General features: G+C 39.7%; 1 protein-coding gene across 2 annotated transcripts in view; it reads right to left on the bottom strand.

Annotated features, from left to right (window-relative positions):
* The window catches only part of fam193a (family with sequence similarity 193 member A), a 40,405-nt gene that overhangs the window by 5,969 nt on the left and 10,318 nt on the right, over window positions 1-24,118 (bottom strand). For both annotated transcript variants that reach the window (XM_056271771.1, XM_056271772.1), the window contains 16 exons: window positions 20,117-20,286; window positions 19,789-19,956; window positions 13,729-13,960; window positions 13,502-13,626; window positions 13,261-13,408; window positions 13,071-13,145; window positions 12,898-12,975; window positions 11,170-11,288; window positions 10,721-10,963; window positions 9,680-9,812; window positions 9,408-9,551; window positions 8,599-8,865; window positions 8,059-8,272; window positions 6,412-6,636; window positions 6,034-6,316; window positions 5,681-5,867 (listed from right to left, as the gene is read on the bottom strand). In XM_056271771.1, coding sequence (XP_056127746.1) covers window positions 5,681-5,867; window positions 6,034-6,316; window positions 6,412-6,636; window positions 8,059-8,272; window positions 8,599-8,865; window positions 9,408-9,551; window positions 9,680-9,812; window positions 10,721-10,963; window positions 11,170-11,288; window positions 12,898-12,975; window positions 13,071-13,145; window positions 13,261-13,408; window positions 13,502-13,626; window positions 13,729-13,960; window positions 19,789-19,956; window positions 20,117-20,286 — 2,811 coding nt within the window. The remainder of the gene's footprint in view (window positions 1-5,680; window positions 5,868-6,033; window positions 6,317-6,411; window positions 6,637-8,058; window positions 8,273-8,598; window positions 8,866-9,407; window positions 9,552-9,679; window positions 9,813-10,720; window positions 10,964-11,169; window positions 11,289-12,897; window positions 12,976-13,070; window positions 13,146-13,260; window positions 13,409-13,501; window positions 13,627-13,728; window positions 13,961-19,788; window positions 19,957-20,116; window positions 20,287-24,118) is intronic.

Raw genomic sequence — 24,118 nt, 5'->3', positions numbered from 1 at the left:
ATAACAAAATTAAGATAAAGATGCAGGATTTGCTTCTCACTTCTCTCCACGATCCGCGGCCACAAAAAATGCGACGGTGAACAGCAGCTGAAATTTAATAAAAGAATAATGCCAACATTAGCCTGTAGCCTATACTCTGCTGTATGTATACATTATGGATTATGCATTTAAGACTAAATTAATATTTAGTTATAATTTGAAAAACCTTTACTCACCAAGATTAGGCTACATGTTTTTGTGGAGGAAAATTATTGAATCCACTGTAGATGGCTTCAGCGCGGTCCTGCGCTCACTGATGGTGCGTCCAGCAGCACTGAACACCCTTTCACTGCTGCTGCTACTGGCCGGGATGCATAGTACTGATCTGGCTAATTTTGCAAGTTTTGGGTAGGATGGATTGTTGGCCTTCCACCAGCCAAGAACATCCATTTCATTTCCCATGACAGCAGCCATTTCAATGTAGCGAGTGACCTCGTCATCTTCCCACTCAAGCTTGCCTTACATTTTCCCACTCCGCAAAATTCGCCCTTTTTGCCGGAGGACTGTCACTGGGTTCGACTCCGGAGAGCTCTGGTTCTCGAATCTCCACATCTGGTGCACCTGCAGCCATGGCTTGCAGAAGAGTGCGGACATGAGCATGTACGGCATTCCTGTCTGAATGTGATAACATTCTCAGCTGATTAAATTTTGGCCAGAGGAATGTTGCCATGGCGCAGTACCGTATTGATGAGATGGTCAATGCAGTCCAATCTCTGGTATGGCCGCAGAGCTAATTTAATGTTTGCCCCCTCATCGGTCACCCAAACAATTTTGCTGAGAGAGGAAGCATCAAGGCCAAACTTTGTCACCAGTAGTTTCAGTATCTCCCGTCTTTGCCTCTTCCAAAGGGAACATTGTAGTTGTCAGGGTTTTATTCACCAGTTCCATATCCTCATTTATGAAATGGCATGTGATTGTCAAATAACTAATCTTCCGATAATCCTCTGTCCACATGTCCGTGGTCATTGCGACTGTGCCATCATTTAACAAAGTCTTAAGTTTCTGTACTAAAGCTTCCCTCTTTTCTTCTGCCATGTCAGTGCACCTCTTCGCAACTGTCACATGGCTGGGAATAACAGAATTTACGGGAACCCTCCCATATGCAGCCCCGACATTAATTAGTTCTTGCGCCAGCTCTTCAAACCCCTTGCCATTTACGATATCAAAAGGCCTAATGTCTTTACAGCAAAAGCTGACACACTTCTCCGTCACCGTTTGTTTCACCTTTGCAGGGATGGGTTTTGATGCTGTAACAAACGACGTGATTGTAGTTTGATCCTGGGCACTGGCAGGTGTTGAACAGCTTCGATCAACATGCCTTTTCAGCGACGAATTCCCTGTCGTTTTGCTGTCGTACTTTAACAGAATGTCGCATCTTTTGCATTTCACATATCCCACTGTCTCATTGTTCTCATTATGCACAAAGTCAAAAAATTTCCACACCTCAGACTTTGCTTTCTTTGTCTGTGCAACCAAAACATAATCGCCAGAGGCCAACCTCCGTTTCACCTCCTCAGCATCCATTTTCGCGCTAATCGAAACGCATCACCTGACCATTCATTTACCGCGCAATCCGGAGCGCAAGCCCGAGCCCGGCCCGAGCCCGCGTAAAATGATCGAAATTCAGACCGAACCCGTCGGGTCCCGTCGGGTTCGGGCAAAGATCTTCAGCTCTATATCCTCTATCTCTGCTGGTTACCATCAGCTTATCGGCCTCGGCTCCACCAGAGACCACCCATCCTTACGGCTCTACCGGGCTCCCTCATCCCTCCGGCACTGCCTTGGTCAGATGTTGCTCTTTTATTTACTTATATATTTTTATGAAACCTTCATTTAACCAGGAAATTTAACTCTTTGAGAATTAAAATCTCTTTTACAAGAGGGACCTGGCCAAGACAGGCAGCACAGTTATTTAAACATAAAAACATAATGGCTTAATTTACATATACAAAGAATGGACACAAATTACTCAAAACAAATACAATCAAGTAAATCTGAAATCAAATCTTTTAAAATACCCTTAAATTATACCAACTCTTTTAAGCATAATTTATCTTGAAACTGGTTGTTACAAGATAAATTTAAGCAGATGTTTAAAAGATATTAATAAACCTTTTTTAATGATATACGGCTGTAAGTAAGAGGGAAGCAAACCCAAAATAATTGTATACGGTATATAAATACAACACAGGCCTTCCAACCCGAGAGTACAATAATAGTAGTAGTAGTATTTGAGTTTATTGCCATATCAGCATCACCGGCAATTACATGGCAAATACATAAACATTTGACAACATAACATAAGTACAATATAATGAAAACAAACTTTAAAAAAAAATGTGAGTACAATTCTATAAAAGATTCTTCAAAATGTACTTGTGCTAAAAATATGTTAAAAAAAATCTGGATCCATAAATAAGTCCTTCAAAGTTTTCCTGATAAAAAGTGCTGTCTCATAACATTAAAGATTGGGCAGTCTAAAAGAATATGTTTTACAGACATTTTGGTGCTTCACCCTGCAAGAAATGCCCATGAGTCAGTCTAATGTGGCCATTAGGGCACCTTGAGCTCCTTTCACACAGAGATTCTGGAAAATACACGGATAATGTGTCCCGGGATTTGTCCAATTTGATTTTGGTTCATTCACACTGCCAGTGATTTTCCGGAATCTGTTTCCGTTCACACACATCACGTAAAGACACGTGACGTCAGGATGTAACGTGTAACGTATAATTTGTTACGTTAGGTATAGGTAAATAATTTGTTCTTTATCTACCCTGCTTGCCCTTTCTCTAATGTATATTGGTTAATTAAGGGATTTATCCAGAGTACAGTAAACAATAGGTAAGGGCTTTTGAATTAGTAATAAACCTTAATGCTCCATTAGGGGTGGAACGGTACATGTATTCGTATTGAACCGAAACGGTACGGGCGTCACGGTTCGGTGCACGAATTTGCACGCAGAATACACGGTACAAATAAAAAAAAAAAACCCTCTTAAATAGCGATAAATTTCGCTCTATTCGCTTTTGGTGTGACTGTTAACGCAGCAATGAACAGGCTGCGATCAAGATTGCAATGCAGGAGTGTGTGTGTATGTGTGCGCGCGCGAGAGAGAGAGAGAGAGAGAGAGAGAGAGAGAGAGAGAGAGAGAGAGAGAGAGAGAGAGAGGCGCGATGAACAGTGTGTGTGTGTGTGCGAGAGAGAGAGAGGCGCGATCGAACAGTGTGTGTGTGTGTGTGCGCGCGCGTGCGAGAGAGAGAGAGGCGCGGGCGCGAATCGCGCGATGAACAGTGTGTGTGTGTGTGTGTGTGTGAGAGAGAGAGGCACGGGCGATCGAACAGTGGAAACGTAAAAACATACTCCGTCATTTTTTTCATACAGGACATCATTAAAACTGCAAATTGTTTACTTATATTTGTGTACACTGGCAATAAAACACAACATTGTGCTTTTGTCACACTCTAAACTCTTGTCAAACTGTAACCTACAACTGTTAACAAAAGTTTTTATGGTAGTATTATTTTATACGGAAATCAATTATTTATAATTCAGATGAGAATAAAGTTAGTTAATTAAAATGAAGGAAAACAAATATCTTGATCTGAAATAGCAAATTAATTTTAAATTCATTCAGGTACAATTACCAAACATATCTCAAGGTCTTTTCGTCTTTTTAATAATTTAATTAATAAACTAATTATATAAAACTACTGTCAGTGCACTACAAATAAACTGGTTCTATGCCTTTATTAATAAAACTTATTTAAAAAAATACAAGGTTTAAGACATTTATAAAAATGCCTTCTGCATTTTTGCTTTGCCTTTCACTCCATTGTACCGAAATCGTACCGAACCGTGATGTCTGAACCGAGGTATGAACCGAACCGTGACTTCTGTGTACCGTTCCACCCCTATGCTCCATGATAAACAGAATCCAACACCTGTAAACAATGCTTAGGTGCCTGCATATAAATAATATCATAATAATACATCACTGACAAAAAAGTAGCAGCTACCAAATCTCTTCCTTGTTTCAAAAGAAAGATAGGACTTAACGAGAAAACGCAAAAGCATTGATAAATATTCAGTAAAGTTCAGTAAAGCTTTTTTGATTGCAGTCTTTTTTCTACTGTCATTGTTTTCCTTTGATTTGCAAGCCTTGGAATTTTAAGCTTTTCTTGGTTCATTCCATGTTTTATAGGCAATCTCTGTCATGTCTGATTAGCACAGTTGGTTTTAAATTAATCTTGTTTTAGTTCAGGACTTCATAGTCCAGGTGTTAGTAATCTGTACTAAATCTGTGTTTCAGAAAGCCATTTTTTAAGACACGATTAACTACTCTAGATTAAGGGCTACTACTGGCTTAATTTAAACCCTGTCCGGGAACCGCCCAAAAGAGTTTAGATTTTAAGTTTAAATAAGTTTAGCTCTGCCTGAGCTACGGACTTCCGAGCTGTCCGCTGCGCTCCGTCTCTCAACCCCTTCAGCTCCGTCTGGCTCTGACTTCCCTCCGACTTCACCTCGACCCTCGGGCCCACCGGCTCCACCTCAGTTCTCTGGCAACACCTCGGACACTTGTCACTATGACTCCGCCTCCGCCTCCAGGACCATCGGTGTCCCCGGTCCCATCTGCTCTCTGTCTGCGCCTAGGGCTCCACTTCCATCTGCCTCATCTCCATCAGTCATCCCCCCCTGGTGTCAACAGCCAAGCCTCCACCATGGCTCCTCCCTCCATCGACTCCGCAACGGGTCCTGGCTGCGCTCTGGGTCCCTGCCTGGGTACTCCTTCCCCTGGCTCCTCCCACTGTCATTACCACTCTTGTTTCTCCCACCGTCACCTGCCCTTCACCTGTTCCACGTCCTTCTCCAGAGCCCCCTCCCTGCCTCCTCAGTTGTCGGCGTGAGGACGCACCTTTCCAAGGCGTAGTCACATGTATGTTCTGCTTTAGTTTAGTTTTCACTCTGTTCCTGTTTTCCTGAGTTCCTAATTAGTTTCCCTGTTTGTTAATTAGTTACCATAGTCCCTAATTACACAATTCTGTTTCATGCGGATTACCCTGCCCTGAGTTTTCCTTAGTTCTTTGTCTAGTATTGTCAACGTCAGGATTAATGTGGTCGTGTTTTCTGTATTCAGCAATTTTTCTGTTGAGGATTTATTCATTTATTGTTCCTGAATTCACTTCATCGTGCGCTTCATACAGGCAGTGCCAGCCGTGACACTATTATTAAATGAATAAATAAAACTAAAAACTAAAATCAACTGTTTTATATGCTACAGATGAATGTAGGCATCACAACATTATAATGTGCTATATGAAAAATGGATATTAATTTTGAGATTTGGTAAAGATCATTTAACACTTATTAAATTATAGGTGTTTTTAAAAGATCAACCTTAAATGAGTGTTAGATGATGGCATGGCAAAGATAATTTGAACGTAAAAACAGGGAAGTGAGCAAAATCAATTAAATATCCAAAACTACTGTATATCCAACATCAACAGATATACTATAGATAAAAAAGCTTGAATATCAGCAGACAATCAAAATACTATTGTTTATTATAAATAATGTAATTGCGTAATATATTATTAATATTGTTATATTTGGTGAAAGCCAAGGTAGAGTGTTTCCATACCCCTCCGTGACCGAAGAATTCACAGTAGCAGCAGTCACAGTACTTTCCTTCCTTCTGATTGGTTGAGGTGGAAGTGGATGAACTGTGCTCCGAGCTACTGTCATCATCTTGGCTCTCCTCTCCTTCATATGGCTGGTGCTCGTAGCCTCCGTTCCCTTCACAGCGATGACCCTCACAGTCTGGATCACTGACAAAAACATTCCAAATGTGAGTATATTAACTCAATTCCAGTTTCTTTATTAAATATTAAAAGCTTGACATGCTATAGAAATTACAACAGTCTATTTTTTGGATGACGGGACAGCAGGAACATCACACAGAAGGCATATAAATACTATAGATGATGAACTGACCTGCACACGCTATTTGGACCACTGATTAAACCTTCAACTGAGGCGGCTGGCTGCTCACCAGATGACAAGCACAGACTCTGATGGACATCCATGAAGACTGGAGTCTGAGCTACAGTCTTTGGAAAGGACTGGGTGCCTATACTTGGTAGGTGTGTGTTGGGGGAAGAAGGGTGTGAGGTTCCGCTGAGAGGGGGGAGAGACGAGAGACTGGTGGGGCTATTCCTAGGAGCAACAGGAGTGGGATGTCTATGGTCCTCTTTACCTAAATTATGGAAAACTTCATCTAAAAAGAAAAAAAAAGGGAATTCAGCAAATGAAAGCAAAAATTCAATCTTAAGACTCGTGATGGTCATTTAGAAACGTGAAAGTGATTATTACTCGACTGGACAGTTGTGGCGGCACTGGAGACAGAGGAGGTGGCAGAGGAAGTGGCCATCACCACTTCACTGGCCTCCATGAAGGCATCTTGGTAGTTGAAGAGACACTTTTTCTTGGCGCCGTTCTTCCTCTCTTTGCCATCTGGGGAAGGATGGGGGTTGACAGTGGGGTCCAAACTGGAGGAGAGAAGGGGCACGTCGGGAAGAGGAGGACCCAGCATGTCACCTTTGACCGGGAGAAGAGTTTCAGTGGGATCATAGAGATACTGAAGATAATAAAAGCCACTTGGCACATCCTTTTTGGTAATGTAGTGACCATTTAAATGTACATAAAATACTAATGTGTAAGGAGCTTAACAACTAGTTGTTACTACAGTGATGTCACCCTCTTTTGGACACAGACAGCTCGTCTGAGGTGTGGTGCTAGAAATTGCATATTGACTCATTTACAAATTTTGATCTCTCTCCAAAAGTTTCTTACCAACAGTCTTGCGGTCTCGGGGAAACCCATCAATTATGGTCAAGAGAGAGCACGCCATTTAAAGCAACTGCTTAACGAGGATAAAACACACCTCCTATGAGCACGACATTTTGGTAATGATGACTGGGCAATTACACGCGTTTGATCGCTAATATTACTTAGGTCAAAAACAGCTCAACCAAACAGCTTAAAATGTTTGTAGTTTCTAGTTCGTGGCTTCAAAAAGTAAAAAAAAACGTTCCTATTTTTAACACGGTTATGGCTGTTCTGGTACAAGTTTTGATCGGATTGAGGACAGGACTCTGATTTTGTGACTGTATACAATCCATTCATCATATTTCAAGCTTAATTCTGTTCTTTTAGTCAAGTATCTGAATTAAACTTCAGATCTTGGTCCTCTATGTATGTTTGTGCTTTCCAAATGATCTGATCGTGTTCCAATATTTTGATCTTAATGTTTTCCAAATGATTTAAAACACTTATTTTTAGCACATTCTATGATTGACAGGCAAGTAAAGCAGTTATTTGTGGTTGTCTTGGACATATTAGTGCTTAACTACAACTGTGATCTGGTCAAATATGCCATAGAAGAACCATTTTTGGTTCCTCAAAGAACCTTTCAGAGAACAGTTCTCGATTTTAATAATATGACGAATGTTGTTCCACGGTGCATTACAAATGTTAAAGGTTCTTTATGGAACCATAGAAGCCAATACAGAACCTTTATTTTTAAAGTAGACATGAAAAGGAAATTCCAATCATCTTTACAAAAGAATTTATGACAGGGCTTGACTTTGTTCATCGTGAATGGATTCGATTGTTGGATCATTGTCGTTTGCTAAATGCAACAAACACATGTCAGTTAAAGGTTGCTGGAAGGGATGGATAATTGGCCAGACCTCACGCAGCTGAGTTCATTATTTACATTATTAAAAAAAAGAGATGTTGACAGTAGGGTAAGGGAAGTTAATTTCATGGTGACTTTTAGAGTGTCCCTCTGAATGTAGTCTGAATGAGCTGATCACCAGACATATAATACCAGATCTAAATGGAGCCTTTCAATGGTTAAAAACATCTGAATTACTCGTACAGATTAATGCATTTTAGTTTTACTATTATCTACATTGAAGTGTGCAGAACATATTTAAAAAGGCTTGAGAAACTGACCAGGTAATGGCTCCTGGAGCAGCACAGAAGGGTTCCAGTTCTTCATAATGTGCGTGTCCCAGAGGTTCTCTAGTTTGAGCGAGGGACATGGCAAAGAGCCGTTCCAGTCCCCCGCCGTGCTGAAGCAGCTCTGGTAGACATGTTCCGGTAGGGTGGGGTTGAACACTTGCTGCTTTCCGCCTGTGTGACTGGACGTGGGGGTGGGAGGGAGAGTCTAGAGAAGATGATGTGGAGAGAGTTGGGATCATTACATGAAAAAATTCAATGAATGTCCTTTTAAAATGATTTACCATGAAATTCAGTGATTAGGATACTGAAACTGTTACAGAAAAATGTATAGTGGCATTATGTCATTGCTTGATAAGCAATAGTCAGCGATGTGGAAAGGGACATGCCCAGTAGGAAGTGAAATTTTGCACCTGTGCCTCTTTTTAAGATCATGATTTTTGATACAAGTCACCCCTCTTGTGGCTGGAAAAATAACACAGGCACTGAGTCCCTACAAGCTGGGAATTTCCTGTGCATGTGCGGGCGTCTAACCTTGCTGTGTGTGAGCGGAGGGGTGGAGTAGAGGGTGGGCAGCAGTGGTCTGGGCAGGTGGGAGAGGTTGTGCAAGGGGAGATGGCCGTGTATGTGGGGGTAGAGGTGGAGGGCAGGGTGGGCTGCTGTCTTCTCTGAGAAGAACTGGTGACCCCCTGTGTGCAGCCTGCTGGTAGACAGACAGGTGGAGCTCAGGCTGGAAGTGCTACCATCCCCGGTGCCCTGAATACACACGTGACACTCGCATGGATGTTGTACCTGATCCATCTAAATAAAAAAAGAAGAAGAAAGTGGTCATTTTTATCCAAGATCATTTACTGCAATACCTGCAAATGCAAACCACTCAAACCAATGGACTCTCTCTGACATTGTACTATTGCTGCATAGATAAAATTAATTTTTAAAACAGTTTTTAATCTTGATGCCAAGGGGCAAATGTTTAATGTGTAACTCAACCCCTGGTCAGAGCCTAACTCCAGCCACTGGCAATATTTGAAAACTGCTGGGCAGTGGGCAGAGCCCAGCGGAGACAGAGGGGGCGAACCGAGGGCTGAGCTGAGCGGGGGGCGTGCACCTGAGACCCGCAGTGACGGATTGATTTACAGCTGTCAGACTCCCAAAGATGGAGAGTGACTGTAGTGATGCCAGTAGCTTTGCAATAGAGCGGTCATTTGAAGTAGAGGACTTTTCTCCCCCACCTTCACCTGAAGTGGAGGAGGGTGAATTGTTTGTGGACACAGAGCCTTATCAATTCGAGCCGCTGGCTCAAACTGCGGTCTTAACTCTAAGCATCTTTCCCTAAGCTCTACCTGTGTATGAGGGTATGATGGAGGCGGACAGTCATTTTTCCCTCCAGAGAACGGCGACTCCTGGCCTGGAGGTTCCCCACCACATTCCCTCTCCCCCTCATCACCTTCAGAGGAACTGCTACTGCTGCTGCTCCCCCGTGAAGACTGAGAAAACGAGAGAGGAGCGCTTAATACCACTGTTCATACTCAAATGTCAAATGTTTCCAGTTGACAAATGTTTATTGTACACTGTAGGCAGACACAACACTGTCAGATGATCAGCTGCCACCTACTTTATCTTTAAGGGTCATTCTCTCTTCCCCTCCACTGAGTTGGTTGTGGATGCCATTAATGCTGGCCACCACCGAAGGGTCTTCATACCCGCTAAGAGGGTAGATAGCAGACAACGGAGGCACTTCATCATCGCTGAGGCGGAAAAGGAAAAAGAAAGAAAGCAAAAGGAGTCTAATGACTCAGCTGTTGGACTTGTGTGATGTAATAAGAAACTGTGACACTGATGAAAATGAAAAACAGAAACTGAGTGAGCTTAGCAGGAAAGTACATAATTAAGTCACTGAAATCATAAATACAGTAATGACTATAATAATTGGAATTTGCCTGATCTGACCCATATGTGATTTTTGAAATACTGTCCACAGGAGACATATTACTAGTACTACAAATTACAACAACAACAAAAAATTCCCAAGCTTATATTTCAGCATTATCCACGTAAAAACCCTTGACCGCTCATAAAACTATTACGAAATGCAGCCATAAAACAAGCAGACAAGGAACAACAAACTTTATGCCGCACCTGCCAATGACAGGTGAACTGAGATGATTATTTCACTGTCCAGTGTCCATGAATGTTTTAATCAAATTTGGGGTATTTAACTTTTTAATTATTTATTTTAAAATTAACTATTTTAATTAACAAGATTAAAATCAGTGTGTCCTGCATTGCCACTGCAAAAAGAAATCATATTTTATCCAATATTTTGAATTTGAGTGTGGCGTCTAAATTGAATGCAGTGAGAGAAAAAAAAGGTTTTCCTGTTGTGTGAACAATGTCGTCTGATTCACAAAAAGTGAGTCTTATGAGCTGGTTCCTTTAATGAATCCTTTAAATCAATTGACTGAGTTCATATAGCAATGCGTACTTAGAGACACACAATTGCAGTTTCTTTTTTGTAATGAACAGCATTTTCATAAAAGAAAAAAGGTTAGATAAATACTTATGGGACCGACGTCCCAATGTTCAAAGTTTTAAATGTCCAAGTAATCAGCTACATTTCAAATAAAAAAGAACGAATAAAACTGTTTTAACTCACAATGTAGTGGTGCCATCCTGCGGCAGGATGAGGCGTGGGTGCTGCTGGATGGTGATGGGGGAGCCTGGGGCCGAGCCGGACCCTGAGCTGCCCGATGACATGCTGGGGGGGTGGACCTCTGACAGGTAGTCCCGGGGAGGCTCCACTTGCAGGGGCAGCTTCAGATGCAGGTCCTCTGCCATGGGAGCATCCATGATGCCACAGGTGAGGATATGAGACAGGCTGCAGTCGTCACAGGTGCATCTGGAGGTAAATATATTACCTTTATTATGAGGCAATGAGGCTAACGATACACAAAAAACAGTGAGCTCAAAGACACTCAAAGGACCAAAAGGTTATTTTTTTTCCATTGGCATTTTTTTAAATATGGCCCCCAAAAAGGATCACATTCAAGGAAGAAAAGCAAATAAGAGCTACAAATAATGTTATTGAATATAACTGGAAAGTACCTCCGTCTGTAGTTGCAGTTGGGACAGTCTGGGATACTCAGTCTGGAGGACAGCATGTGTTTCACTGTGTCTGTGAACTTACTGTCACCACCAAGAGACTTTTTACTGTTCAGTAGGAACTGCAATCACAATATTAAAACAATGATTGTGGGTTTTTAAGACATATAACATATATAATAGAATATATGTGCTGATAACTGAGAAATGGCTATGAACACAGTTGCTTTTACAAAGAAAACCCTCAAGATACAGATATATACAATATACACACTACCGTTCAAAAGGCTGAAGCTGTTTTCTAGTTTATTACTTTTCAAAAAGTAATTTATTATTGTTGTGGCAAAGCTGAATTTTCAGTGTCACATGATCGCTCAGAAATCATTCTAATATACTGCTCAAGAAACATTTATCATCTATGTTGAAAACAGTTGTTTTGCTTAATATTTTTGTAGTAATTTTTTTTTACAGTGATAAATTTTTTCAGGATTCTTTGATGAATATTAATTTCCAAAGATCACTTACTTGAAATAGAAATCATTTCTAACATGAATTTCTTTACTGTCACTTTTGTCCAATGTAATGCATCCTTGCAGAAACTGTTAAAAAATTGTACTGACCCTAAACTTTTTAATGATAGTGTGATATTTTTACCAGAAGACAAGTGTAATGGAGTAAACAAGGCTAGATGAAGAGAGACGTTTCTGCTCATTTAATATGTAAAAAAATAAATAATTGTGTAATCAACATCATCCATCTACAGTGCACAACACAACGTTATTTAAACAGCAAAGTTAAAAACGAAACAGAGGAATCAAGCCACAACATAACGGAAATGTCTTATATATGCGATGACTTATGACGAGTCTGCATTAAAATAATTATTCAAATGCTACTTATTGACACTTGAAGCTCCTCTTTAATAATGCAGCGCACAGTTTTAATGCAGGGTCTAATGATCTAACGTTTGTTTAAGGACCCTTAAACTTTGCACATATTATTAGTGCTAAAGGATGCTTTAAAGGTAAAGTTTGGGCTTTGTACTAGAGGTAATGGTCTAACAAATCCAAATTTTAAACAGCTTTTACTTTACCAGACTTCTTAAATAGCACTTAAAATGTACATAGCTATATTAATGACTTGGCTAATTTTAAATGCAATCAAAGCAGTTGAAGGGTTTATTAAAAAAATATTAGTACTAAAGTAAAAATTGAGATTTCATTAGACCATTACCTTTAGTATAAAGCCCTTAGCTTAACGGAACCTCTATAGTGGCCGATAAAGGAGAGGGAGCATTTTCGTTGTTTTGTGTTAACTTATATTTTTTTAACATTTCATTGTGTTGTGCACTACTGGGCCACCGAATCCTTCAGAACTATGAGCTGGAAATAAGTCTGTCAGGAATGCTTAAAAAAGCTTAGCGAACAGGCCATTACCAATAAAAAGTACTTAGTTATGCAATTTAAATGATAGGTTGAGAGCAAATCAGGTAATCATTTCATAATAATTGTTGTAACTAGCATTCAGACACTCAGTACTTATCTTTGCCTTTGAATGTATGTATGCCTTGAATCTAAATCTGGTATGCTGTTTTATGAATTCAATAATTCCATTAGTTTTCAAGAACGCACTGTACATGCAGACTGTAATTTAAGTACATTTGCCTCAACAACCTTCTTATTCTCAATAAGAACAAAGGGTCAATCAGACCAGGTTTGGAGGAAATCTTACCTGCTCTTCAAAAAACCGCTTCTGTTTGAAGATCTCGGCGTCTTCTTTGAGCATCCGCTGCTTAGTTCTTAAAGACATCTTTAAAAATAAATGTAGAAACTCATTTAGCCCAACTCAAAAAATCATGTATGAAAATTATTAATGCATAATGAGTGACTTGTGCTGCAACTTACATTTCTATTAATTAAAGACTTATGTGGTTCTGTCCTTTGATTTGTGAGATTCTGACCTTCAACTTTAAAAAGCAACTGAAAATAGGCAAAACTGGCATTAGATGCAAGATCAGCCTTGAGAGCCACAAATGATTACTTGGTTCAGTAAGACTACTTTCACATTACAGGCACCTAGGCGAATGAAATATACCTGCTCATCAACATAGTCATCAATCCTCTTCTCACACTCCAGCCATTCGAGAGCCACTGCACTCATTTCCTGGTCCAGATGGTGGTATCGCTCCAGGAGTGTACGGTACATATCCTCACTGTATGAATCATGGGATGTTGTGCCCTGCCTATTAAACAAAAATCACAACAATGACATATTATACAGACAGAGAAGTGCAATAAGAATGATAAAGTTTTAACTGATTCCCTGAAGACCATACCTGAGCTGGGCCACTAAGGCAGGTAGACTGTTGTGCAGGATGGGTTCAGAGAACACCAAGTTCTCAAAAAGGTGCTTATTGTGGAGCTCCCATGTCACTTGGAACTTCTGCAAATGTTCATTCTCCTGAAAAGGAAGAGCGGGGCAAGTATTAGGTCATACTGAAGCTTGTGCTTAAACAGATTATTGTTATTCACACTCATGTACATGTATGCACCATCAACACACCAGGGTGAGCAGGAAGCTGCTGATGGTGCGGGCCGCCTGGCAAAGCGCATTGTACTCCTCTAGCAGCAGTGAGATGAACTGGTGGGCCTGCGGAGGTCCCTGAGCCGCTGCACTGGGTGCCTTTGAGCCTGTGGACAGGTGTTTGAGTAGACGCACCTTCATCTCTAAGACGTACTCCCTTGCCTGCTGTTCCAGACGCTGGTACAACTGGTAAGGATCCTTCTCACAAAGCCTAAATAAGAAGAAAGCAAGGTGAGTCTTTGGGGAAATAAATGAGAGATTCCAATTGTCGTCCAGTGGAATAATTAATTTATTATTATTAGTGCTGTCAATAAATTAAAATGTTTAAATCGCACACTTATCGTGAAACTAAGCATACACACCATTTATCGTGTTCAACGTTCATTTTGTCATCATTTGCTATATCCAGCCAAGTAAATCATCAGATTGAAGGGTGATTCTAAAAAAACTGTATTTTCTACAAGCTTTTTTTTTCAAGGTCTTTCCATTTAATTCATAAAAACCAAAGAAAAAAAATTACAGACAAAAACAAAACTTTTCAGAATTCAATGTATGGTATGTGTACAGCCAGCGCAACAGCAAAGAGCTGGTTTAAATTTTAGACACGTCAAGCTGCGATCCCGAACAGGAATTTGCGCATCAATATAACGGACTCATGCGTGCTTACTGTATGACTCCTTTACGTCACCGCAATTGTCTTTACCTTGATTGCAATACTCATCCATCAAAACCTCACTAGCGAGACGCTGGTTTGCTTTACCAAGCCGAGAAATGTAGTTTGCGTATCATCTGGCCATACAGCGGTGGGATGTTTTGAAGTTCCGTTCAGCCTGTATTTCACACAGCGCGTTGCGTGAGGGCTTGCGCTCTTCAGAAACAATCACAGAATATGACAGAGCTCGTGTTTTAAAGCAAAACACTCACTGGAATTAGACATGTGCCGATACGGTAATACGATATATCACGATAATGAACATGCACTGTATTGTTATCGAGGGCACTTTAAAATACCATGAATAATTATTTATTATGAATTATTAAAAATTTTAGAATTCATTTTAAGAATACTTTTTCATCAACCGGTTAAAATATACAACACTGGGTGTGTTCTTAATCAAAAAGGCATGTGCGCACTCTGATGTAAACAAGCCCAACACGCATGATCAACATGGCGGAACGAGTGAAGGAAACGCGCTGAATGAAATGCACTTTCACTCACCGACAGCAGATGACGCTGATGAAACATCAGAAATGCAGCCGTTACCCCAGTAAACCCCATAAACAAAGCAACTGTGCTACTTTCTGTTTCCGAACAGTACTTTAGTGTTTTAAACAGCCATTCAGATTTTTGTATTTGCAATGAAGTTAATCAAAGCACCAAATATTTAAAGGGCACCTATTATGGAATTTTGAAAATTACCTTTCATGTAGTGTGAAGATCTAGATCTAAGGCCGTGTGTCCACCAAAGCGTTTTTAGGCAGCTGAAAACGCTAGACGCTCTGCTGAAAACGCCTAGCTGTGGGCGCTTGAGAGCGTTTTGGCAGCACAGCGTTTTTTCCGTTGAGACATTTCGTTGCTATGATACAGAATATCCGCAGCACAGTTTACTTGTAACTGATTTCGCAGATAATTTGTTTCATACTAAAAATTTATTTTTCATCCATTTTGTTCGGTTAGCTCTGCTGGTTGATGTCATTGTACAGAAAGAACGTTGTGAACTTGTGACAGTTGGTCGGTGTGGTATTAGCCCCGCCCCTCCTCCACTGTGATTGGACGGCTGGGTAAAGAGTGACAGTGATGAGCGCTGCGTTTTACCCAAAGTTGAACATTTTTCAACTCTCGGCGACCAGTAAAAAACGCCGAGCGCTCGGCTCTTCAGCGTGAAAAAAACGCTCAGCGCCTCGTTACGCTCATGGCGTTTTCAAAACGAGGCGCTCCCATTAAAACCAATTGAAAACATACGCCAGGTGCGTGGAAAAACGCTTTGGTGGACACACGGCCTAAGTGAACAAAAACATCCTGCAAAGTTTTATATATGAAAGTTCACCGTAAAAAAAGTTATTGTCTCTCAAAAGTATGAGTCGACTGAGTCAGTTGAATGAATCGTTTTTCCAATGAGTCATTTTCCTTTTCGTTGTGACGTCAAGACGAAAAATTATCAAATTGGCCGCACCCACTTATTGCGCGCGCAGACACCAGGGTCACCTTGAAAACATCATGTCGATAACAAGACGCTGTGTTCTGAAGTGCGAATCAAAAGCGACCTTTTTTTCACTGCCCAGGGACGAGCATGTGAAGAATCAGTGGCTAGAGTTTATATTTACAACTATACCACACAAGTATAGGCCACCACAACAGACCTTGTGCTGTGTTCGCATCATTTTAATGACGATTGCTTTACAAACATAAATGCTTTCAAGTGTGGATTCGTGAGCCGGTTGATACTGAAGGAAGGTTCAGTACCAATTTTATTTGGATCAGCTTCCTCCTCCGAATCACAACCTGTAACCATTATTAATAATTGTTGCTTTTATGTGTTTTGTAGCATGCTCAATAAGTATTTGTGTGTTGTGTAAGTTACGTTCAGCGCTTCTAGGTCTCCAATGTCCTTTTTTTTTTTAAATATGTGAAATGTATGTCGTTGTTATTGGATTTGTCATAAAGAATAGAGCAATACCTTGTAGTATTGCAGTGCTTTATCAATATGTTTATGCGTTGGGCTAACGCAAACAATAACTGATTGGGTCATCTGACCAATCACCGCAGATTAGCGTCACGCAAAGGAGGGGTTTGGAAAAATGAGTCGTTGAACGAATCATTTGCGAGTCGGTGAGCAAATCCGGTAAAAATAAATGCATATTATAAGACAACTAAAGTGTTTTTTTGTCATTGCATGCATGTAAAACTGTTGTTGGGACTCCCAAAACAATATTAGGAACATTTTAAATGCCATAATAGGTGCCCTTTAATACTTAAAGAATTAATTGGCTACTTATTTTCGAACATTTTTACATTTTAATCTGGACTACAACATGCCCAGATTTTGAGTGAAAATGCTCTGCTTCTTTATTATTCTTCGGTGACAATTTACAATAAGGCTCCATTAGTTAACATTATACATATTTATCATTTTCAGTTTAACTAATGAATTAACTAAAGTTTCAACATTTCATTATTAAAATGAGCCTGAGCTAACATGAACTAACAATGATCAGTTGTATTTTTTTAACTAACTTCTGTAGCATATGTAGCTATTGCTCATTGTTAATGTTAGTTAATGCATCAACTAATGCTAACTAATGAGACCTCATTGTAAAGTGTTACCTATTGTTCTTTATAATTCTTTTGCAATTTAATGTTTAAAACATTTGTTTACTTTATACATTTTTTGTGTAGTTTTATTGTATTTAAATGTTCAGTTATTTTTGTTATAAGACAAAAGTTATTAAACCTGTTATAGTATGACAACACCTTTTTTTGCAGCTTATTTCAATATTGTGATATCATAAAACGTGATAAGAGCTTCAGCAATTATTGAAACATGAAAATTTGATACTGTCACATGCCTAACAGGAATGAATAATTTATTGAAAATGCAACGTGAGTCTCTATTCTCCCTGCACTCTCTGATGTAATCAGCCTGGTTTTCTTTACATTAGAGCTGTTTAAATGAATTCGCTTACTGGATTACTGGACTGACAACTTTCCTGGAGTGTAGCCTCTTAAAATGATCTGATCGCAAAAAGAGAAGCGGAATCGGGTTAGAATAGACATTTCCACCTACCAGGGTTACAGGTGCTTGTGCCATTGTAGATGCTATCGATTTCTAAGATCATCTAACTGTGTGACGTAAATTACGTTCATGACGCAATTTTGCGTGCTTCAGTAATTTATATGCGTTAAATTATTTTAACACTTTGAATTCATTGCATGCGTTAACAGCCCTAGTTATTATTTATCACATAGGATGAGCAGATTCACAACATCGCAGAGCATGTTGTCATTTTCACATTGTAAAAAAAGCTAAGAGCCTGCAATACACCAATTTAACAATACATAAAACACACAGAAGAATTTACATCCCAATGATGGATAAAGACTACTTGTAGCAAACTTGAATGTTTATATAATATGAGTGATATACATTACTTAAACAACCATTTAAAAATGTTTTTGAAAGAACTTTCTTATGGTGAGCAAGGCTGCTTTTATTTGATCAAAAACAGTAAAACATTAATATTCTTAGAATTTAAAATAACTGTTTTCAATTTAATATAATATTTCCGGTCTGCAGTGTCACATGATCCTTCAGAAATCATTCAAATATGGTGATTTGGTGCTCGAGTTGTGCGGTTTAATATTTTTGTGGGAAATGTAGGCTAATACACTTTTTCAAGATTCTTTGATGAATAGTAAGTTAAAAAGAACAGCATTTATATGAAATGGAACTCTTATGGAACCCTTTACTGTCAATTTAATGAGTTTTTGAAATTTAATTTCAAAATGAGTGCCAACTGAATAAAAGTTAATTTACTTCAAAATTTAAAAACTGAAATTACTGAAAAAACTTTTTTCTGGAACATTACGCATAAAATGACCCCATTACCTGAGAAATATTCCTGAAATGAGTAATCTGAGAAATCACACCTGTCTCTGTGTTCAGCCCTAGGCTGTGTAAATAGTAAATAGTTTTTTTTTTTCACCAATCAGAAATCTAGACAGAGAAAAGAGCTCTGTCTGTGAATCATTTTGTATGTTTGGGCTTGCTGATATTGGAGAGAACATGTGTGGCTGTGATTAGCAAAATAGTGGAAGCTAAAATCACTTACAGTGGCAACCACATGATTGAATTGTTTTAACAACTCTGATGGTTATCTTAAAGGGATACTTCACCTCTGGAAAGATATTTAAAATGGGTCATTTATGTAGAAGAAATGTGAAATTATTTTTGAATTTGGAGCTTTCTAGACTGAGAAAAGCCAGAAAATGTATTTTTGGCTTATGTGGATGAAAGACAACCACTCCCAGAATGCACTTGCTTTGCTGCCCTAGGAGGCCACGCCTACTGGTAACAGAGTGCAGTAGTTAAACAACAAGTCTAGGCTACTAGTGAGTCTCCGTGATGAGTCTGCCCGAAAATGTGTTTCGAGATCGCCCAAAATGTCCGGGATTCGGCTTTTGCTTTCTACAGTTGCCATTAATTATGTTTACTGTGGCGAGCAGGACGAGGCTAGGGCCGCGGGAGAACGGTGCGAGGCCGGTGGCGTGATTACCGATGAGCGACACCTGTTAGACGCACCGGTCTCGTATCTCTCACGGAGGAGCGGGAATTTTCTTAGCAATGTTAAAACACACATAAACCGATCACTTGTTTAGCGTTCATGTAAACACTGCATTCAGATTCACCAATGGGATGAATTCAGTTAGATTGAAACAAAAGGTCTGCAGGTAAACAATGAATGGCGACTGCAGAAAGCAAAAGCTGAATCCCAGACATCGATGGCCGGACATGCCCTGGAAAAAGAGGATAGTAACCCCTACTACTCAGCTTTCTCCTACTAAGTTACTCAGCTTTCTCCACAGAACAAGAGCCTGCTAGCTTAGCTTCCAAAAAAGATGGCTGACACTATGTGTGCATTCTGTGAGTGAGATCCCACCCTCTATGGACGGGTTGAGAACATGCGGGACAGCCCCTACTACTGACTGTAGTCTTTAGCCTCTGGCCAAAAAATCCTCAGATGACGCAAAATGACGATTTTTGCGACATCGGAGGATTTTTTCCAGACAAAAAATGCATAAATCTCTCGTCTCAGGGGGATATAAGGGTGGAAAGCACGGTAATTCGAAAATACTACAGGTTTTCTAAAAATACAAAGCCTAATGCTAAATCCTGAAGTATCCCTTTAATGTCAGTGCTATTTTGTGTCCTTTCCCAAAAACTGCTAGATGGATTTGTTCTGGCTCAACCCTTTAGATAAAAACATTATTAAACAACTGCATCTTGTGTTTCTTAGGATAAATTCATTCTGAAAGAATACCTGTCAACGAGTTCCTTCATGCTCTCTTTGTCCCGGTCAAGAGGCTGATCCTGATCATCAGCCAGCGGAGTCCCAGTCTGACGGTAAATGCACCGGACCAGGTATCTGACCTCAGACCAGTGATTCTGCAGTTGTTGTGACTCCCGCTCTGACTCAGCCGTGATCTCCCTAACCAAAGCAACCACAATCAAGACATTTTAGATGACGAAATACATTTAATTAGACTGATCAGTCAAACAACAGACTAGTTGAACACTGCATGGTTATGAATAAGATGATTCCACAACATATATTTAAAAAATCCAATTGGGACTGATGCAGGACATACCTCCGCTCATAACAGGCCTCACAGCTACACACGGTGTCTGCGGTGAGGGCAGAGCTGAGATCTGGAGCAGGCAGTGTAGGAGCACCGACTGTCAGTCTCCCTCCGGGACCCAAGGGCTCCTGGGACAAACCGCCATTACCCACCGGCATGTGCAATAAGAAGTCCTGATTCTGGCGAAGAACAAGAAAAGAATTTGGTACCATCAAAAAATTAAATAAATAAATAAATAATATATATATATATATATATATATATATATATATATATATATATAAATGTCTGTAAAATAAATATTTTCTGTTAAGAACAAGAAAAGAATTTGGTACCATCAAAAAATTAAATAAATAAATTATATATATATATATATATATATATATAAATGTCTGTAAAATAAATATTTTCTGTTAATATACAGCCTATTTTGATAATGCTGTAAATATAAAAATGTGAAAAGAAATTAGCTTTTAAAAAATATTTTTAACGTGCGTGAATAAATCCAACCACCCCTGTGACAGATTTAAGTTTCACTTTCCACAATCCGTGACCAACAGAGAGCATCTTGGCAGCAGGGATTTAAATCTTTAACAATGTCTGGGAAAGAAAATCTAAAGTGTCGATGCACACCATCAGAAAGGATATTCTTCAAGGCTGGATATAGCATTAGGCAAAACCATGATCTCACTTCTGCCAGCCAACGTTAATAAGTTGGTTTTCCTCGGGACATTCTAAAACGCTCAATGTGAAAAATGCTTTTAAAACGCTTAAAGGGCACTTTAACGTGGCTTAAAGGAGCAATGTGTAAAATTTTTGAGTATCTATTAACAGAAATGCAATATGACATCCATAACTATGTTTTCAGTGGTGTATAAAGAACTTATTTAATAAACCGTTTTTATTACCTTAGAATGAGACATTTATATCTACATAACTGCGGGCACCCCCTTCTATGAAGGTCGACATATTGTGTCGCCATGTTTCTACCGTAGCCGACAGCGAACAAACAGCGTTACAGAGCGCATTTCGTCACTACCTTGAAAGAGAAGCAGCAGAAAGCTAGAAGCCATAGACACCGTGAGTACTGACTTTTCCCTTGTCAGTGGTGTAAAATATGTAGTTGGATTGTTTCATGTAACTTAGGCCCTGTCCACACGGACACGGGTATTTTTATAACCGTGACTTTTTTTACGCGGTTCGGCCGTTCGTCCACACGAAAACGCACTGAAACCGAACATTTTTGAAAACCCCTGCCAGGGTGAGGATTTTCAGAAACGCCGGTTACAGTGTTGTCGTGTAGACAGTGAAACGGGGTTTTTGCCTTGCGACGTCAGAGTGTGCGCCGTTATCAGCTGTGTTTGACATCAGATTTGCGCTTCTGATTGGCCAACGTGGCTTTAGGGTTAAGGTTTATATCGCCGCCTGGTGGCGTGACATGCTCTTGACCGCGCTTGATTGCGTGTTTTTACGTTTTCATGTAGACAGAGACCGAGCATGTGTGGACGGGATTTTTTTTTAAAACGCTGTAGGAAAAACTCCGGTTATAAAAATACCCGTGTCCGTGTGGACATGGCCTTAGTTCTTCTCCCTCGCTGTGTTATGGCTTTGCTATGTGGGGATAAATGTGCTGTTACGTTCGTGAGACAGCTGATTAGTAGCTACTCTTGTCATTGACCGTAAAACAGTAACGTTACAGGAATCACCAACCTGTCGATCGCGGTCAACAAGTCGATCTTGGAAGCATTAAGTCGATCGCAAAGAGTTTTCAAAATCAGAGAAAAAAAAGCCTATTGTGTGTAGTAAATGGTGTCTAGGGGATGCGGAGGCGCGCGCGCTGTTACAATCATGTCATTTTTGCCGCGCGCACCTTTGCGCTCATGCGGACGCGTCGAGTTTAAACAAGGCTTTACGCTTTAACCAGCTCAGCCACAGTAACAGCTCATATTAGCCAGCTAAACTTTTACTACCCTGTTAGAAAAAATATGTAGTTGGATAGTTTCATGTGGTTCTTCTCCCTCGCTGTATTATGGGTTTGCTGTGTGGGGAGAAATGTGCTGGTTACGTTTGTGAGACAATCAGCTGATTACTATTATTATATTATATATTAAGACCCTTGATCCTCACCTGACTATGGCTTTGTAAACTTTATCCATGATGTGGTTTATAATGGACTGTGGTACAGAAACAGTGACAATGTTACACACTCTTGGCTTACTCTGGCTATTCTCTGCTGTCTCAGACGACGATATGTTTGTCCCGTTTTAGCAACCGTAGCTTCTTCGAAAGGGAGGGGTGAGCAGTGGGCTGAGCCATTAATGCAACTCGCAACCGAACCGCTAGATGCCGCTAAAATCTACACACTGCACCTTTAATGTATATTAAGATAGTGATGTTAAAAGACCAAACTCAGTAAAGACCATACTAAACATACTAAGCTATGTACAGAAAAGCAGATGAGCGCAGAATATGAACGCAACGTGTTTTCTTTATAATAACGGTTTTCTATGGGAGGGAAAATGATTTATGTGTAATTAAACATGCAAGTTCATAATCTGGACTCATCTGCTTTTCTGTAGGCTATATAGTATGCTTTATTAATAAGGTGTGTACAGAATTTGATCTTTTAATATATCTGTCTGTCTTAGGATATTAAGTGTTTTTCGCATACAATTTGAAAAGACTCAAACGGACACAGACAGACTAGAAAGACTAGATTTTTTTCTTTCGATCAGGTGGGGTACAAGTGATTTCAAAACATTTCAGCCGGTTCTAATTTGATTTTTGGATGCTGTGAACATGTTTAGCTAAAAAGACTGCCACTCCAGTTTAGTTTATTGTATTTTCTGCAGTTAAAAAGACAAAGTTGACAATTCTGGCTATACTTGCATTATTTTAATCATTTCTTTATTTTTATTTTATTTATTGATCACTCAGGGTTATCTAATTCAACTATTTGTGGCTTGTATTTTGAATAGATGTTCCCCTGCACTTTAGGCATTTTGCACACATTTGTTCTGCACCTTGTGATTTGATTCTGACTTATTTTGTTTTGTATTTTTATTTATTAGAAATGTAAATTCTGTTCTAATTTAATTCTGTAAATTAATTGTTGATTATTATGTTGAGTGTTCCCCTACCTAAAACTTACAGCTACTCCCAACAGGTGCTTTTAAAATGTGCTTTTGGAAAAAAGGCACCTGAGGTGTCAAAAACATTAGCAAAAAATGCGTAAACCGTGCGCGACATTAACTGCTTGTCTGGGACAAGTGGATTTTTTTTTTTTTTTTAGCCTGATTAAAATGTAAATTACTACAACAACAACAACAACTACGGAAGCAACGAAAGTTTGGCCACCATAAATTTGTATGAAATAGCAATTCTGATTTAATCACAATGATTTAAATTGAATTGAAGCATACCAACATAAGCACATTCTCAGTAAAATAAAAAGGAAAAATAAGAAAAAAGGAAAGATAAGCCATGTCCACAGCCATATCACCCTGTAGCCCAAGACTGGTTGCCCACTGAAGCAAAGCAGGGTTGAACCTGGTTAGTACCTGGATGGGAGACCTCCTGGGAAAACTAGGCTGGAGGAGGTGTTAGTGAGGCCAGCAAGGGGCGCTCACCCTGTGGTCTGTGTGGGTCCTAATGCCCCAGAATAGTGATGGGACTCTAGGCTGTAAAGGCATCGATATTCTCACAGTAAAGTTATTTTTCGTTCTTCGCTTAGGGGTAAAAAAAGTTTGAAATACGTGAGCAGAGATATTCTGTTAGATAACATCCAATGCCACCCACACTAACGAGAGCGAAGTTTGAATGAAGATGAAAATATGTGCTGCGTGCTTTCCTCTCAATAACAATCAACACACAACAAAACTGAGAAAACAGCAAGCACTTGTAATAGAGCATAAGAAAAGCATTTTATCATAGCAACGTTATGTTTGCACGAGCTCTGCAATTTGACACTCTCTAGTCACATCACGTTTATTTATACAGCACTTTATACAA

Source organism: Rhinichthys klamathensis, unplaced genomic scaffold, assembly GCF_029890125.1.
Source record: "Rhinichthys klamathensis goyatoka isolate OS25496 unplaced genomic scaffold, OSU_Roscu_1.1 h1tg000325l_1, whole genome shotgun sequence".
Classification (NCBI taxonomy): Eukaryota; Metazoa; Chordata; class Actinopteri; order Cypriniformes; family Leuciscidae; genus Rhinichthys; species Rhinichthys klamathensis.
The sequence above is the reverse complement of the archived record's forward strand: the minus strand, read 5'-3'. Positions and strand labels throughout refer to the sequence as shown.